We start from the raw sequence: 18,380 nt of genomic DNA, 5'->3' as shown, positions 1-18,380 counted from the left end.
TAATTAGAGTAGATGGGAATGAAATAGAATCGACTGAGTTGTTCGACTGAATCATGAATCGAGGCATCTCTATCTGTGACACAGTTGGCCAGTGATACCTTAATTGGGGAGGACAGGCTCATAGTAATGGCTGGAACGGAATTAATGGAATGGTATCGAACACATCAAATACATGGTTTTAATGCGTTTGATACCATTCACCGCATTCCAGACATTATTATGAGCCGTCCTCACCTCAGCAGCTTCCTGTGATGCTATGGCATTTCTGTCTGCAACGTTCCACAACATTTGCATACTGATCATGGCCCAGTGCGTAGCCCTTTTATACTTCAGGGTTTCACAAACTTGGTCCAAGGACCCCCACCCCCCCACTAATGCAATGCAAGTTGGGAAAAAATATGGAAATAAAAGTTAACAAAATGAGAAGGAGTATGCTACAACGATTAGTCTGTTGTTTAATCTGAATTGGTTTGGGGAGAAAGCGCAGCATGGGGCGTCAATTAAGACGCCTTCATGATGGTTCATATACCGTAACTTTTTCAAAATTTTGCTGTGTTACAGCCTGAATTTAAAATGTATTAAATTGAGATCTTTGGTCACTGGCCTACACACAATCCCCCTTAATGGCAAAGTGGAATTGTGATTTATTTTTTATAAATTAATACAAAATTAAAATAAATATTCAACCCTTTTGTTATGGCTTCCCCAAATAAGTTCAGAGGTAATAATGTCCTTAACAAGTCACGAAATAAGTTAAATGGACTTTCTCTGTGTGCAACAATAGTGTTTAACATGATTTTTTAATGACTAACTCATCTCTGTATTCCACACATACAATTATCCCTCAGTCGAGTTGGAAAGTTCAAACACAGATTCAACCACAAAGCAGGGATGCAAACTGGTGAGGTCCCAAAAAGGTGACATTTGTTGTTGTTGCATTGAAAAAAAATCCCTGCTAGGGGGTAATGCAGGTTTTAACTAACTTTGATCTACATGATCAGTCTCTGTGTGTACATTTTTTTCTTCTTGTGCCAGCAAAAGTGAGAAAGGAAAGGGTGTGGTGTTCCTTCCACATTTACAGTGGCATCCAGTTTAAGCCAGGCCCAGCTCAAGCTACTCTTGATCCCTGAATCCACTTGTTTAACAAGCAACGCCACATTTTCACCTAATTCTCTCATTCTGAAAATTAACCACATAATGTAGAGGGAAAACATTAGTTAACAGATAGTGGTTAGTTAACTAGTTAACATTTCACACAGATTGCCAGGGTCCAGTAAGCAACTAACGCGTTATAACTTGAGGAACGGTGTTGTGTCGTAAATCGAGTGAAGAGCAGAAATCTCAACTAGCAAGCAAGTCGCAGCAAGCAAATCGCTGCAATGAAGAACGCGAAGGGGGATGAATTCTTCATTGCTGCGACTTGCTTGCTGCGACTTGCTTGCTAGTTGAGATTTCTGTTCTTCACTACGTTGTCTCAGTTAGCCTACATTTCACAGATTTTAGTGGCAGTTTTCGGTTTGACAATTTGTTTCAAGTGAATGTGTCAATTCTGGCTTGTATGGCACCCTGGGAGAACCCCCCCCCCCCCCTTCAGCGCCCGCTCTGGGGGGCGCCCCCTTGATGCCGCCCTGGGTGGCTGCCCATGTCGCCCGTACCTCTATGTTTAATATAACACATACATTAATTATACATTTCGGTTGGCTTTCCTGACGTGAAGTTTGTTCTATTGAAAGTATTTGACTCTAACCACAAAATTAAGGAAATTAGAAGGGTGGGGAGAATTCTGGCAGGGGGGATTTTCGGCACAACGGCAAGGAGTCGAATACCAGTTAATACTATAGCGAATTGGTTAGGTTACTAATGTTAGCTCACACGATGTTAGCTGTCTGACTTTATTAGCAAGCTAATTTTCACACCATAAACTTAATTATTTATCAGATAAGTTGGCTAATGTTGCTCAACATTTCTCTGGCTAGGTAACGGAGAATTCGATCCAGCTAGCAAGATACTTAACAGTGCTAATACTTGTTCACCACAGTTTCTCCCTCACCTCAAACTTTCCAAAAGCCAGTAGTTTTTCGGTTACAGCTCATGAAGTACGCTTCATCACCTTCTCACCCCGGTCTCCGTGGTCAGGCTTCTCACCTAAAGTTACCTCTTCGTTATCGTTCAAGGGACGTGCTGCTGTAACTGACAAGCTGACTTTCCAGAGGCGCGCTGATGCTGTAACTAGTAAATTGGTTGTCTCCTCTTTCTTCAGTAGCGTGCTGCGCTGCATTCTGCTGTTATGTAAACGATTGGCTGAGCCTTCGACAGTAGTGAACACAAAGTGTTATGTTTGGGGAACATCCGATACAACACAATACTAAGTACCACTCTCCATATTTTAATGTTATGGGTATGCTTGTAATCATTAAGGACTGGCTAAAAAAGAAACGGAATAGCAAAGGCAAATTCTAAGCAAAGGCAAAATTCTAGAGGAAAACCTGGTTCAGTCTGCTTTCCACCAGACACTGGGAGATGAATTCACCTTTCAGCAGGACAATAAGCTAAAACACAAGGCCAGATCTACACTTAAATTGCTTACCAAGAAGACAGTGAATATTCCTGAGTGACCGAGTTACAGTTTTGATTTAAATCTACTTGAAAATCTATGGCAAGACCTTAAAATGGTTGTCTAACCATGATCAACAACCAATTTGACAGAACTTGATGAATTTTGAAAAGAATAAATGGGCAAATGTTGCACAATCCAGGTATGGAAAGCTCTTAGAGACTTACCCAGAAAGACACACAGCTGTAATCGCTGCCGAAGGTGATACTACAAAGTATTGACTCAGGGGTGTGAATACTTATGTAAATTACACATATCTGTATTTCAGGTTGCATGTGGAGACCAGCATTCAATTTCACTAACACAGGGTAAATGACCATTAACACACCACTAATCGCTGTTTCACAATGCAACTTAACCAAAACAGTCTAACCTTTCAAACTGTAATCCTGTACAATGTTCTCACTGTATGGTTGCTTACTTCTGATTTCTGTTCAGATGGTCAGGTGTTCACATGGGGTCAGAACACCAGCGGTCAGCTGGGTTTGGGGTGGGGCAAGCCCAGCGCCATGTTCCCCAAGCCCCTGAAGTCTCTATCAGGGATCCCCCTGGTTCAGATCACTGCAGGGGGAGACCACAGCTTCGCTCTGTCCCTTTCTGGAGCTGTGTTCGGCTGGGGCAAGAACACCGCCGGGCAGCTGGGACTAGGGGGACACAACAAGTACAGTATACATTACACAATAGCATATGTGTTGACTCTTGTTAAATATATTTAAATAATCAAGGTCCAGACCGAAGACCATGAACAGTACATTATTTGAAACAGGTGTGTTAGTGTTGGGTTTAAACAAAAGTCATCCCACTCAGTTGCTCTCTCAGGCTGTAGCTGGAGACCCCTGATTTATCTAATATGAACCACATTTTTTGGTGGTTGAAATTATGTGAAAAAAATAAAGACAAGTCATAAATGGGCCTTTATCTGTCTAAAAACTATTTTAACCAGGATGAGAGAGCACAATGTGTCGTGTGTTTGAGGGTTATGTGTTGTAAATAAATAATTATAAAACATAAAATATATAACAATAACAATAAAATGAACCCAATCTTCTGTAGACAGACATGCCCCAGCTCCTGTTGATTGCCTGAATCTGAAGAAGACTGTTTTGATTTCATGTGGAGGAGAACATACTGCCGTTCTGACAAAGGTTGTATATCTGTCTGACATAATTACACTTTTCCCTATCATTTGAACTAAATGTTGTTTGGACCATACAACATGTCTACATTTTATGTGTGTTTATTTATATTGGTGTCTCAATGTTCGCTGCAGCCAGCGACTGGAACGAACTGCAACAAACACTCAAACTGGACAGTTTTATCTCTTCATTCAAAGACTCAATCATGGACACTCTTACTGACAGTTGTGGCTGCTTTGTGTGATTTATTGTTGTCTCTACCTTCTTGCCCTATGTGCTGTTGTCTGTGCCCAATAATGTTTGTACCATGTTTTGTGCTGCTACCATGTTGTGCTACTACCATGCTGTTGTTGTGTTGCTACCATGCTGTTGTCATGTGTTGCTACCATGCTGTGTTGTCATGTGTTGCTGCCATGCTATGTTGTTGTCTTAGGTCTCTCTTTATGTAGTGTTGTGTTGTCTCTCTTGTCGTGATGTGTTTTGTCCTTTATTTTTATATAATTAATTTATATTTTTAATCCCAGACCCCGTCCCCGCAGGAGGCCTTTTGGTAGGCCGTCATTGTCAATAAGAATTTGTTCTTAACTGACTTGACTAGTTAAATAATGTTGAAATAAAAAACAAACATAACAATTGAAATGTTTTAGTTTTTAGTTCCCTGTGTCACGCCCTGGCCTTAGTATTCTTTGTTTTCTTTATTGTTTTAGTTAGGTCAGGGTGTGACATGGGGTATGTTTGTGTTTTTGTCTTGTCTTGGGTGGTTGTAGTGTCTAGGGGGATTTTGTTAGAGTGTATGGGTTTGTGTTGAGTGAATGTTTCTAGGGAAGTCTATGGTTGAGTGAATGTGTCTAGCTATGTCTATGGTTGCCTGAGTGGTTCTCAATCAGAGACAGATGTTTTTCATTGTCTCTGATTGGGAGCCATATTTAAGGTGGCCATAGGCATCATGTATTTGTGGGTAATTGTCTATGTTTAACGTAAGTAGCTTGTGTGTGCACTTTCGTTTGTAGCTTCACGATCGTTTGTTGTTTTGTTTAGTTTGTATAAGTGTTTCGTTTCGTGTTCATCTTCGTCATTAAAATAAAGAGAAGATGTATTCATATCCCGCTGCGCCTTGGTCCGTCTCTCCACACGATCGTGACAGAATTACCCACCAAAGGATCAAGCAGCGTGTGAAACGGCAACAGGACCCACCTACACAGGATTTCTGGAGATGGGAGGACGAATTGGATGGAAAGGGACCTTGGGCTCAACCTGGAGAATATCGCCGTCCCAAAGCTGAGCTGGAGGCAGCGAAAGCAGAGAGGCGGCGATATGAGGAGGCAGCACGGAGGCAAGGCTGGAAGCCCGTGAGTACTACCCAAAAATTTATTGGGGGGAGGCTAGGAGGTAGTGGGCCGAGGGCAGGTAGGAGACCTGCGCCCACTTCCCAGGCTAACCGTGGAGAGCGGGAGTATGGGCAGACACCGTGTTACGCAGTAGAGCGCATGGTGTCTCCTGTACGTGTGCATAGCCCAGTGCGGGTTATTCCACCTCCCCGCACTGGTAGGGCTAGATTGAGCATTGAGCCAAGTGCCATGAAGCCGGCTCTACCTATCTGGCCACCAGTACATCTCCTCGGGCCGGCTTACATGGCACCAGCCTTACGCATGGTGTCCCCGGTTCGCCTACATAGCCCGGTGCGGGTTATTCCACCTCAACCAGGTAAGGTTGGGCAGGCTCAATGCTCAAGGGAGCCATTACGCCTGCACGGTCCGGTATTTCCGGCGCCACCTCCCCGCCCCAGTCCTGTTCCACCAGTGCCAACACCACGCACCAGGCTTCCAGTGTGTCTCCAGAGCCCTGTTCCTCCTCCACGCACTAGTCCAATGGTGCGTGTCTCCAGCCCATTACCACCAGTGCCTACACCACGCACCAAGCCTCGTGTGTCCCCAGAGTCCTGTGCGTCCTGTTGCTGCTCCCCGCACTAGCCCTGAGATGCGTGTCCCCAGCCCGGTACCACCAGTTCCGGCACCACGCACTAGGCCTAATGTGCGTTTCCAGGGTCCAGTATGCCCTGTTCCTGCTCCCCTCACTAGCCCTGAGATGCGTGTTCCCAGCCCGGTACCACCAGTTCCGGCACCATGCACCAGGCCTACAGTGCGCCTCAGCCGGCCAGAGCCATCCGTCTCCCCAGCGCCATCTGAGCCATCCGTCTCCCCAGCGCCATCTGAGCCATCCGTCTCCCCAGCGCCATCTGAGCCATCCGTCTCCCCAGCGCCATCTGAGCCATTCGTCTCCCCAGCGCCATCTGAGCCATTCGTCTCCCCAGCGCCATCTGAGCCATTCGTCTCCCCAGCGCCATCTGAGCCATTCGTCTCCCCAGCGCCATCTGAGCCATCCGTCTCCCCAGCGCCATCTGAGCCATCCGTCTCCCCAGCGCCATCTGAGCCATCCGTCTCCCCAGCGCCATCTGAGCCATCCGTCTCCCCAGCGCCATCTGAGCCATCCGTCTCCCCAGCGCCATCTGAGCCATCCGTCTGTCCAGTGCCGTCAGAGCCGCCCGTCTGTCCAGTGCCGTCAGAGCAGCCCGTCTGTCCCGAGCCGTCAGAGCCGCCCGTCAGTCAGGAGCCGCTAGAGCCGCCAACCAGACAGGATCTGCCAGAGCCGCCAACCAGACAGGATCTGCCAGAGCCGCCAACCAGACAGGATCTGCCAGAGCCGCCAACCAGACAGGATCTGCCAGAGCCGCCAACCAGACAGGATCTGCCAGAGCCGCCAACCAGACAGGATCTGCCAGAGCCGCCAACCAGACAGGATCTGCCAGAGCCGCCAACCAGACAGGATCTGCCAGAGCCGCCAACCAGACAGGATCTGCCAGAGCCGCCAACCAGACAGGATCTGCCAGGGCCGCCAACCAGATATGAGCAGCCAGATCCGTCAGCCAGCCATGAGCAGCCAGATCCGTCAGCCAGCCATGAGCAGCCAGATCCGTCAGCCAGCCATGAGCAGCCAGATCCGTCAGCCAGCCATGAGCAGCCAGATCCGTCAGCCAGCCATGAGCAGCCAGATCCGTCAGCCAGCCATGAGCAGCCAGATCCGTCAGCCAGCCATGAGCAGCCAGATCCGTCAGCCAGCCATGAGCAGCCAGATCCGTCAGCCAGCCATGAGCAGCCAGATCCGTCAGCCAGCCATGAGCAGCCAGATCCGTCAGCCAGCCATGAGCAGCCAGATCCGTCAGCCAGCCATGGGCCGTCCCTCAGTCCGGAGCTGCCGTCCCTCAGTCCGGAGCTGCCGTCCCTCAGTCCGGAGCTGCCGTCCCTCAGTCCGGAGCTGCCGTCCCTCAGTCCGGAGCTGCCGTCCCTCAGTCCGGAGCTGCCGTCCCTCAGTCCGGAGCTGCCGTCCCTCAGTCCGGAGCTGCCGTCCCTCAGTCCGGAGCTGCCGTCCCTCAGTCCGGAGCTGCCGTCCCTCAGTCCGGAGCTGCCCCTTATCCTGGTGCTCTCCCTTATCCTGGTGCTCTCCCTTATCCTGGTGCTGCCCCTTACCCTGGTACTGCCTCTTAGTCCGGAGCTGCCCCTTAATTCAGTGGGGTTAATGTGGAGGGGGGTCATTTGGAGGAAGCTAAGGAGGCGGTTAGTGACTGTGGTGGGGTGGAGACCACGACCAGTGCCGGAGCCGCCACCATGGAAGGAAGCCCACCCAGACCCTCCCCTAGACTGTGTGCTGGTGCGCCCGGAGTTCGCACCTTAAGGGGGGGGTTATGTCACGCCCTGGCCTTAGTATTCTTTGTTTTCTTTATTATTTTAGTTAGGTCAGGGTGTGACATGGGGAATGTTTGTGTTTTATCGGTTTTGGGTGGTTATATGGTAAAGGGGGTGTTGGGTGTAGTGTATGTGTCTATGTTGGGTGTAAGTTGTCTAGGAGAGTCTATGGTTGCCTGAATGGGTTCCCAATTAGAGACAGCTGATTTCTGTTGTCTCTGATTGGGAGCCCTATTTAAGGTAGCCATAGGCTTTCGTTTGATGTGGGTAATTGTCTATGTCTGAACGTTTGTAGCCTGTATGTGCACTACGTTTATTAGCTTCACGGTCGGTCGTTTGTTTGTTTTGTAAGAGTGTTTTGTTTTCGGTTCTCCTTCTTCTTAATAAAAAAGAAGATGGCTTATTTTCCTACTGCTGCGTTTTGGTCCGTCAATCCTCCACACGATCGTGACAGATTATTTCAAATACTTTGGGATTTCCTTGTATCTTGGTTGTTATCATTTTTGTTAATGTGTTGTTTAATGTGCAGGCACAAACCATGCTGTACCTTTTGATTTATAAATGTTTTAATAAAATTTGGTGAATGCAATATGATAATGTCATAGTACCGCACAGATCTCAAGTTAGGATTTGAAATACAACCCTACATTAAAACAATCCAAATCTTAAACCCATCTATGGAACAATGAAAAGATGAACACAGGAGAGGAGTATATACAGCAGCAACATTATACACCCATTATTAATTCCAGAAGCCCCTGTTGTGGCCAACAGCCCCTATAAGCCTGCTCTGTAGTGTCTCTTTGGAGGGGTAGATGGGCAGCTGCAACAGAGAGTGACAGGTCAGTGCCTCTGGGAAATGCTGTTGGGAGGAGTTGAGAAGGGTTTGGACCCTCATCCTGATCTGGTTCATACCCAGGATGGGCACACGATCAAAGCCAGTCAGGAACACTGAAGGGGCAAAGGTGGTAAAAGGGAGAGGGCAGTGAATGACAGAACAGAACTTTATTCTCAGTAGCCCACGTTATTGGTTCATCTGTTACAATGAAAATGTTCCATACTTACACAGGAATGCTTTCTTTTGATCCTCTGTCAGTTCCTCAAACACCTCCCAGAATGTGACGATGTTGGGATGCCCAGCATGGTACTCTCCTTCATACACAGTGTTCTAGTTTGGGGGGAAATGCCCTCAATATGTTGAAGCAATAGACACTTGACACCATTCAAACTGCTTGTCAAATCAATGTATCAAAACAACATTTTAGCTAGGTTTCAGAACATGTTCACCATGAATCCCAAATCAACCCCAGGACACTTGTTTTTTAGGCTCCATCTTGCCCTCCGATAGGCTACGTGACATTTCTGCATATATTATATGTTTAACTTGTCTAATGCTCTCAGATGTAGATAACTGAAACGGGGTAGATTTGGGATTGAGCTTCAGTCATGTAGTAACAAAACATGGTTCTGACCTGTTTCAGCGTCTCCCAGTCGAAATTCTCCTTCCCTACCATCACTCCCCTCAGTTCCTCTGGCTGGAAGAACTCCACCACGTCCTTGTCACACACCTTGAAGAAGCCTTTCCTGAACTCTTCAAACACCACCTCTACTGACTGGTTGAAGATGTAGTTCACATAGGTGTCAACAAACTCCTTCCTGTCAAAAGAATGACAGACAGAGTCAGATATCCATTGAGTTGTAGCTAGTATAGGTGGAGTCAATTCAAGGAATGAGAAGCATCATTTACTTTCCATTATGATTTCTCCATTCATACAATTACATTTCAACGTGAGATGATATTGCCGAAATGGAATTGACACCAATCCTGGTAGCTGTAGCAATGGAGTGTCATACTGTAAACCTTGTATTTTGTCAGTTGTAAATAATGCTATAATCTTACTTATTAGCACTTGTGACAAGTTTTCCAGTTTCTTTGGGATCAAGTTCCACCGCTACATCACCCCACATCACCTATAATAGTGAGTAATGAAAATAGTGAGGTAAATGAACAATGATAACACTGCAGACTGAGGGTATGGACAAATAGATGGGAGTGACCTGCGAGAGACATACACACTAAAATAATATAATTGATCTTATGTTCAGTAATTCATACCACTTCACTTCAATGTAGGATTTTAATTTGAGCCAATTTGATACAGCAGGAAAATAATCCTGCAGCAACTGGAAATGTGAATTATGTGTATTATAATTAATGGACATTTTTTGTAGGGGTTGATAGATTTTTCGTAAGGGCAAATCAAGTCTGTCATTTTAAAGTGTAAATTACTAACTTTAGAAGCCTTTTAAAACCTTGAATACACTACACGTTTGCATTTCTTGCAGTGTGGGAAAATGGTCAGCAACAAAAGAGTGATCAAATAAAAATCCTACATCTGTATTATGTTACATTTTATTTGTTCATCGATCAAACTGTTTGAATGCAATACATACTGAGAAAGTCCTGTCCATGTTTTCAACATCATCATCAGGGCAATCCAAGATGTTCTGCAAACCCCTTCAAAAGCATTGAAAACAAGATGTGACAATAGATGTGACAATTATAAATTGGCAATCAATAAATCATGATGCTTTCATAAGTGAAAAACTATTTATCCAAATAATGAATAATTGCTTATCCACACAGAGCAAGTGCCCTGCCCCTGAGATGCCATAAAATGCATTGAGATGCAATTTCTTAATCTGTCCTTGGTGTCCTTATAACAAATACACCTGCCTGTACTGTAATACATTAATGACTAAGGGATAACAATATATTATGGTCTGAACTTACTTTGCTTCAATGGGGCTAAACTCTCTCAGGTCCTCTAAAGAGGGCTTGATGTTCACCAGCTTCTTGAAGAAGGCCATGGGGAAGGGGAGGTGCACCATGTTGTTGTTATACAGGGCCATCCCACACAGAACCCCAAACAGGAAATAACGCTTCTCCTCCACTCTAGGCTGTTAGTGAGGATGTGTTGGACAAGAGACAAGAAATAATCCATGAGTGAAAGTATCGGACATGCTGTTGTTAACCTGGGGAAAATGATTAATATACAGTAAAGGGAAGGTATTGTGGTTTCTATAATACAGTAGTAGGCTAGTAATACAGTAGTAATACTATAGTAGTTCCTCTCTAGAAACATATCATTACAGTGTTTCACTACCAGGACATTTGAAGCTATTTGAAAGTACAATAATTATCAATATTTTATTTCTATAATGTGTTGAGGTGCGGAAAACCTCATAATCCATGTGTGATTTCCCTAAACGTGCCTCACCATTGCAGGGAACCAGGCCAGCGTCTCGGTGTCGTTGTACATGAACATCCCAAACTCAGGGACCAACAGCTTTTTAAACAAATGGAGGAAGAAGTCCCTTTTGTAGACATCTGTCAGCTTCGCATCCTCGTCGAAATACACCTGAGAGAGGTAAGCAGTACATTTTGGCATAGCCCTTCTCTGTTCAAAACATTGTCTCATCATATTAAAAAATATGGACTTACCACAAGGGACCTCTTGAAGGTACTGGGACATGCTACACTCAGTTGATGGAAAGTGTCTTCGATGAGTGATGCTCTATTCAGCCTCAGCTCAAAGAACGGAGCAGGCGCCGCCATGAGGAACATGTCAAAAGGCCCCATGCCAGTCCTTTGACGATTGTTAGGTGGATTCTGCAATGCATACAGTACAATATTAAGTCCTCAGTTAGTGCTTTTCTAGTATACAAGACAGGTATTATTTCAACCAGTTTCTTCCATCAAAAAGGTTAAGAAATATGTCTGGTTTCTTCAGTAGTGATGGTCAATATTCTAGAGCTACTTGGAATGCAGGCTTTTGCTCCAGCCCTGTTCTAACACACCTGATTCTGCTAATCAAGATCCTGGTGAGCAGTTGATTAGTAGAACAAGGTGTGTTAGAGCAGGGCAAGAGCAAAAACCTGCATACACAGTCAGTTGGTCTCTAGTAGGGGGTTTAGCCACCCTGATTTATAGTATCTGCTGTATATTATAATACTATATATTGAGAAGCAAGATTCATTACCTGTGTGAGTGCGGCGTTGATGTTAAAAACGTTTATCTTGCTCTGCAGATTCATCAAGAATGGGTAACGACAAAAGATGGCAGGTGTCTGATCCACATCCTGAAAGTGATGCAAAAGAAAACATACAATGCATCTCAATTAAGGAGCTTCTTTGTCTAATTATGTTAATCTGCACTGAGAAGAAGGAACTTTAGTAGGTGAGAAAGATTCTCCAGTAGGAAAACTAAATGTTTCCTTCACTCTCTCTTTCCAGACCATTTCAGGTAGAGGAAATCTAAAGCCTCTATTGAGATGCAGCCAGGACACTTTCTAAGACCCAAACAACGAACATCAAAACACCTCAAGACTGACAACCACTAGTATGGTTAGCAATCGGTGACTGAGACTAAATAACTTTTCTTACCTGCTTTGACCATAAACGCCAAAGCTTTACGTCCTCCTCTAGAAATATGAGTTTGAAGTGAACCTCCTCCATACAAAAGGTACTGTCTGGAACTGTCTGGGTCTCTACAGATTTCTGGTTTGCCTTTGAAATAATATAGAAAAGTAAAATGCATTGATAATAAATAAACAATTATTTGCAAGTATTAGCTAAATATTTTACATGTGTGTCAGCAAAATATTATTTCATCAAATCTCAGTTACGGTCTCATCGATTCTAAATAGGTTGCATTGAAATAACTGCCACCCTGGCACCAGATTCGTCCTCGAAGTTGACTGGTCAACATGGGAAAACAGCATTATAAATGGATTGACAGTACGAGCAGAGAAGCATGGACACTGACTCTGTGGAGATGGCCGAGGACCTGGAGCAGGTGTTTGATCCCAGGGTCACGAGTGCGTAGAATATGTTCACTCCTCAGAATCCCCGACAGGACCTTCTTCCACATCCCAATGTGCTTGGTCATGACAGACGGCTTCAATGAGGACCAGCAGTCACCTACAGGACATGATAACACACAGATCACTTTCTCAAACCATTCGTGGGGGTATAGAATTTGATCTACTTCACAATCATTCCAGGGGCACCCCCAATGTGCACACGTTTTGTTTTAGCCCAGCACTACCACACTCGATTCAAATTACCAATGGTTTTGTAAATTTAGCCTAGTCTAAATCTGCCAGACAGCGAATGAACAAGGACAAAATAAGTTCTCTACAGCACAAACAGATTTATGACTACGTTATTGTTGATTAGTTGAATTTGGGGTGACACACTTTAAACATTTGAAATGGACGGCAACATTACCGAGGACCTGCAGCTTGTCGGGGTGCAGTCTGAGGATAGCAGCAGCAACGGCTTCGGTGAGATCTGTCCTTCTGTGCTGTTTGTGAAGGACCCTGAGGAGCTCAGGGAGAACCAGGTAGACCCTCAAGCCCTCCACTCCAATAGGCTCCTCATACAGGGAGGGAAGCAGTGTGTGCTGGACAACAGCTTCAACCTAGTGCAATGAAAGAGGTGTGTGAATCGTCCCTCGTTCAAGATACATGTCAGAATAGGATCGATTACATATCAATTTATAAATATATTCACAAAATACCTCAGTCAAAACTTTGTCCTTTTTCGCCAGCTTCCGGAATGCGCCTTGGACGAGTGAAAAATCCAGACCAGACTGTTTTGGTGAGGTTTGGTAATGTTTGTCACAACTAATAAAAGCAAGAAATAATTGTCAATATTTATGGCATATTTAAATCAATATTCTTTGATAATGTAATATTTCAAACATAAGACAATCATGTATTTGAACCAATATTAAATACTGTTACCTTTTATCAAGAAAGCTCCCATTTAAACATGATGCAGAAGAAAACATTTTTGTGATTTCCCTGCAATTACAAGTTTGAGTAATCTTTCAGTTCAGTATGTGACCGTACATAATGAAAATAAGGAAATAACAACAGCGCTAAATTATAGTTACTTATATCATACTTACTTCTGTCCTTTTTTCCAAGACTTTGAATCACATTCCGAGATCCATTTGTCAATGATTTCTTCATCTATAGCTTGTTGTGTCACTTTGCCCACACTTGACCTGAGATTGTTAGACCTTTCTTCAGACTCCTGGGAAGATGACAATGTGATGCAACGTATCACAGCAATGTTAAGTACAAAGGACAAACTATGTCCTGTTTTGCTAACTCATTGTTTCAAACCCGAAATGTGTCCATACCTGACCAAGAGTGCACAATGCAAAGGAATGGTTTCCTCCAGCAAAAATGTGTTCAATTTTCTGGTCATCAATCTGGTCTGAAATGTTGACAAAAATAGTTGATTATCAAGTTAATGTTATTTCATGTTTTACCTCGTGTTATTTTAGTTGAGTATTGAAATAAGCATTTTGTTGTGTTGACATTTATTCAAGTTTGATCTGTTCTGAAAATGTGTGTACTCTGGCTAAAGTTATACCATAAATGAATGTTTTACCTGGCAGTTGTACTGGAAGGGGCACAGACTGATCAATCTTTACTCCATTTCCCAGCTGCCCTTGCTCTCCGTGCCCAAATGAGTAGATCTTATTGGAGGGCCCCACAAATGCTAATGTGTGGTGTCTAATGTGGCAAACGGACAGAGAAAACATTTCTCAAATCAACAATGAATTCTAAAAAGGTCTTATGCTAAGATGAAAATAACCAAAACAGTCCTACATCAATTTTGGTTGTGTCACATTTTGTCAATTTCAGATCATGTCTAATAAGTGTAACCTACCTTCCACAGGCTATCTGGGTCACCTTTGACCCCCAGAGTTGCCCCACCACTCGAGGTTGTAGTTCATCTCGGAGAGAGTTGTGTCCAAGCTGTCCATAGCGGCCTGAGCCAAATGTGAACACCACACCTCCCTAGAACAAAATCAACCCAGACAGTTATCATAGTGTTTTCCTCTACGTTAATGAGGATGTTTCAATGCAAATTTCCTGGGAACTAAAAACTACAACATTTCAATTGTTATGTTTGTTTTTTATTTCAACATTATTTAACTAGTCAAGTCAGTTAAGAACAAATTCTTATTGACAATGACGGCCTACCAAAAGGCCTCCTGCAGGGACGGGGTCTGGGATTAAAAATATAAATTATTTATATAAAAATAAAGGACAAAACACATCATGACAAGAGAGACAACACTACATAAAGAGAGACCTAAGACAACAACATAGCATGGCAGCAACACATGACAACAAAGCATGGTAGCAACACAACAACAGCATGGTAGCAGCACAACATGGTATTAGCACAAAACATGGTACAAACATTATTGGGCACAGACAACAGCACAAAGGGCAAGAAGGTAGAGACAACAATACATAATGCAAAGCAGCCACAACTGTCAGTAAGAGTTCCCATGATTGAGTATTTGAATGAAGAGATAAAACTGTCCAGTTTGAGTGTTTGTTGCAGTTCGTTCCAGTCGCTGGCTGCAGCGAACATTGAGACAGCAATATAAATAAACGCACATAAAATGTAGACATGTTGTATGGTCCAAACAACATTTAGTTCAAATGATAGAGAAAAGTGTAATTATGTCAGACAGATATACAACCTTTGTCAGAACGGCAGTATGTTCTCCTCCACATGAAATCCAAACAGTCTTCTTCAGATTCAGGCAATCAACAGGAGCTGGGGCATGTCTGTCTACAGAAAAATGGGTTCATTTTCTTGTTATTATTATATATTATTTTTTATTATTATTTATTTACAACACATAACCCTCAAACACACGACACATTGTGCTCTCTTATCCTGGTTAAAATAGTTTTTAGACAGATAAAGGCCCATTTCTGTACTTGTCTTTATTTTCTTCACATTTCAACCACCAAAAAATGTGGTTCATATGAAATAAATCAGGGGTCTCCAGCTACAGCCTGAGAGAGCTACTGAGTGGGATGACTTTTGTTTAAACCCAGCACTAACACACCTGTTTCAAATAATGTACTGTTCATGGTCTTCGGTCTGGACCTTGATTATTTAAATATATTTAACAAGAGTCAACACATATGCTATTGTGTAATGTATACTGTACTTGTTGTGTCCCCTAGTCCCAGCTCCCCGGCGGTGTTCTTGCCCCAGCCGAACACAGCTCCAGAAAGGGACAGAGCGAAGCTGTGGTCTCCCCCTGCAGTGATCTGAACCAGGGGGATCCCTGATAGAGACTTCAGGGGCTTGGGGGACATGGCGCTGAGCTCGCCCCACCCCAAACCCAGCTGACCGCTGGTGTTCTGACCCCATGTGAACACCTGACCATCTGAACAGAAATCAGAAGTAAGCAACCATACAGTGAGAACATTGTACAGGATTACAGTTTTGAAAGGTTAGACTGTTTTTCGATTAGTGGTGTGTTAATGGTCATTTACCCTGTGTTAGTGAAATTGAATGCTGGTCTCCACATGCAACCTGAGTTACCTGTCGGTTACATAGGTTATCCAATGGTCTGGGGAGGAAAAGAAGAAAGATGAATAAGATTAGTTGGCCCATTTGAATTAAATGACAAATTGTTTTTATACTTTAGCTACTTGAATGAGAGGGTGACAATGTCTTAGGGTAAACTACATATAAATGTATCATTATGGAATAGATCCCACCTGAGAATATTGGCTTTGTCCAAGCAAAGAACCCGGCCCTCTTCAGACAGTAAAACAGCATGAGAATCTCCACAACTCAGAGCCCGAATCGTCTCCTTACATGTCACACTCTCTAAAGCACATAAAACATATGATTGGGCAACTCAAGAAATTTTATTATGAAAATTGATTGGAAAGGAGATTAGACCTACTCAGTTTCCCTGTGATTCTTCTCCCATCTTGGTCCTCTTGAATCCGTGCGACAGACACTAGTCTCCCATTATTTCTGATAAACGCGACCACACTGTTACCTGCGGACAGACCCTGCATTTTAGATTTAAGGTGTATCAAATTAACGCAACTAATATCCGTTTTGGTCGTATCTAAACCATTCGGCTTCACTAAACCAAAGCCATTACGACTATCCTCTCCCCATGAAATCATTGTTGTGTTATATTGTTAAACTAGTCCATACAGATTCTAACACTTGAAGGAGAGGCACCTGCCGATGTGTCCGACTCAATGATGGGTTTATATGACCGCAACCAACCATATGACATACAGAAAGTCTCATCATCATCCTCATCAACAAAGCAGGAAACGAAAATGATTCTTAAATGAAATTGTATTTATAGAGGGCATAAAACAAAACACGCCTACAAACAAATATACATAGTTTCGAATAGTTACTGATGACGCAAGGCCGAAAACGAAAGTGAACGTCTACGGACAATAGCAGCCCAATTATCTTGGAAATAGCCTACAATAAACTGACGCATTTGACACACACGATAATGCTTGAAACATTACCACCCAGTCGATACCTCCCTAGATGCATTTCAGTGGAACTGGCTGCAACGTATACTTTATGCTGTGTCATGCATTACTGCTAAATGCTGAACTGAAAATTGTTTCGGAGTTTGAAAAGACCCAAGCCTCAGAGACGTCCCTCATATTTGTGCTGTTTTTTTCAGATGTTAAATTAATGACCAAACTTTTTTAAGCTCACGTTTATCATAAATATTTCAAAAAATAACTGTCAGCAGTATTTTGCTGAGGGTGCACACTGACTTGACCAGGCAGAGTACAGAAAATACTAAAATTGCTTTAATTATTGGGTTATGATACTATACACCACTGTGGCAGTTGTACTAAACTTCATGAATTAAAATGACAATTGAACAGGTAAATAGGTAACGTTATATAATAACCTATGCAGAAAGCCAACACTAGCTAGCTAACTTGCAGCAGCGACGATGTTATTTATTATCATCCCATATAACAGTGTCTATATTGACTGGAGTAGCCTATTGGATTCGACAACACTTCCTGTAGCTACGGGCGTTTCGCAAGCGGTTCATACGGGCAGTTGGTGGCTGTTTCTCAGGAGCCTGGTGGTGCAGTTACCTCTTTTTGGAAGGAGCAGATCATTCAGTGGATGGTCAAGAGTGTGCATGTCCTTCACCAGGTGCACTGCAGCCTGCTCTCACCTGCTCTGCAGTGAGGGGAGCTGTGGTTGGACTGCTCCAACTGGAGATGATCCTCAAGGCCCTCTGCACCCTGTCTAGTTGGGCCTGCTGCTTTTTACTGCATCCAACTAACAGCACTCCACCGTATTCCAGACAAGGTCTGACCAGTGTAGTATGTCTGTCACCACTGAGGTTAGAGTCTAGATGAAAACCAATATACTTAGTTGTTGTTACCACTGGTACTTACCGTCCTTCTAGGATTAGTGGTGCGGGTTGTGGATGGTCTCTAGAATAATATATCAGAATTTCCACAGACTTTTTCCCATTCAGGAGCATGTTGTTGAATGTGGCCCACTCTTCCAGCTGCTTTGCCGCCAAGCCCATGGAAATGTCCTCTTTGATGCTGTCACGAATCCCGTTTCCTGAGTCTGTTTTTTGCCTGTGTTCTGTTCTGGAGTGTTTTTTTCCGGTGTCCAGGAACGCACCCTGTCTGGTTGCCTGGCGATGTAGCTAGTTGGGAGATCTCAGATTACCCGCACCTGTATCCCATCAGCTATCTGCACACCTGGTCCTGATCATCATCTCTCCTCTTCATAAGCCCGGACCTGACATCCATTCCCTGCCGGATCGGTAGCCATGAACAGTATGTTGTGCCAGAGTATCAGCCTCCAGTTTGATATAATTTGTTTTGTACGTCTTGCTTGCCTTAAACTTACCTCAGTTTGTTCTGTCTTCAGTTATTCACCCGGATCACTTACCCCATTCCTGCCTGGTCGTCGGAGGCTTCCGCTACTCCCTTGGACCCACCTATTCACTCCCATCAA

General features: G+C 43.9%; 2 protein-coding genes across 7 annotated transcripts in view; both read right to left on the bottom strand.

Moving 5' to 3' along the window:
- Positions 1–18,380, bottom strand: part of LOC129855838 (T-cell ecto-ADP-ribosyltransferase 2-like) — a 59,014-nt gene that overhangs the window by 8,676 nt on the left and 31,958 nt on the right. For 2 of the 6 annotated variants that reach the window (XM_055923891.1, XM_055923893.1), the window contains exon 1: positions 2,051–2,349. The exons of 1 other annotated variant lie outside the window; for it this stretch is intronic. The gene's annotated coding sequence lies outside the window, so the exon portion shown is untranslated. Of the gene's footprint in view, positions 1–2,050; positions 2,351–18,380 lie in introns of those variants that run through there. 3 more of the 6 variants (XM_055923896.1, XM_055923897.1, XM_055923892.1) reach the window with 3 other exon arrangements.
- On the bottom strand, positions 8,096–17,051 carry LOC129855845 (probable E3 ubiquitin-protein ligase HERC3). Its single transcript, XM_055923906.1, has 23 exons — positions 16,300–17,051; positions 16,109–16,220; positions 15,881–15,957; positions 15,550–15,771; positions 15,070–15,161; positions 14,241–14,371; positions 13,959–14,083; positions 13,705–13,781; positions 13,468–13,595; positions 13,301–13,360; positions 13,075–13,180; positions 12,783–12,975; positions 12,319–12,473; positions 11,937–12,059; positions 11,534–11,632; positions 10,996–11,163; positions 10,772–10,912; positions 10,285–10,451; positions 9,945–10,008; positions 9,391–9,461; positions 8,963–9,146; positions 8,556–8,658; positions 8,096–8,441 (listed from the first exon to the last, which is right to left on the bottom strand). The coding sequence occupies exons 1-23, from the start codon at positions 16,529–16,531 to the stop codon at positions 8,233–8,235; spliced, it is 3,039 nt and encodes a 1,012-aa protein (XP_055779881.1). The 5' UTR covers positions 16,532–17,051; the 3' UTR covers positions 8,096–8,232.

This window comes from Salvelinus fontinalis, chromosome 5 (genome assembly GCF_029448725.1).
Source record: "Salvelinus fontinalis isolate EN_2023a chromosome 5, ASM2944872v1, whole genome shotgun sequence".
Lineage (NCBI taxonomy): Eukaryota > Metazoa > Chordata > Actinopteri > Salmoniformes > Salmonidae > Salvelinus > Salvelinus fontinalis.
The sequence above is the reverse complement of the archived record's forward strand: the minus strand, read 5'-3'. Positions and strand labels throughout refer to the sequence as shown.

Excerpts from the sequence above, each read along its gene's own strand:
- LOC129855845 (XM_055923906.1), bottom strand. The coding sequence starts at position 16,531 with ATGATTTCATGGGGAGAGGATAGTCGTAATGGCTTTGGTTTAGTGAAG. Across the intron at positions 12,976-13,074 it reads AGGACAAAGTTTTGACTGAG|GTTGAAGCTGTTGTCCAGCA; the intron begins GTATTTTGTGAA and ends TCATTGCACTAG. Across the intron at positions 10,452-10,771 it reads TGGCCTGGTTCCCTGCAATG|CCTAGAGTGGAGGAGAAGCG; the intron begins GTGAGGCACGTT and ends CCTCACTAACAG.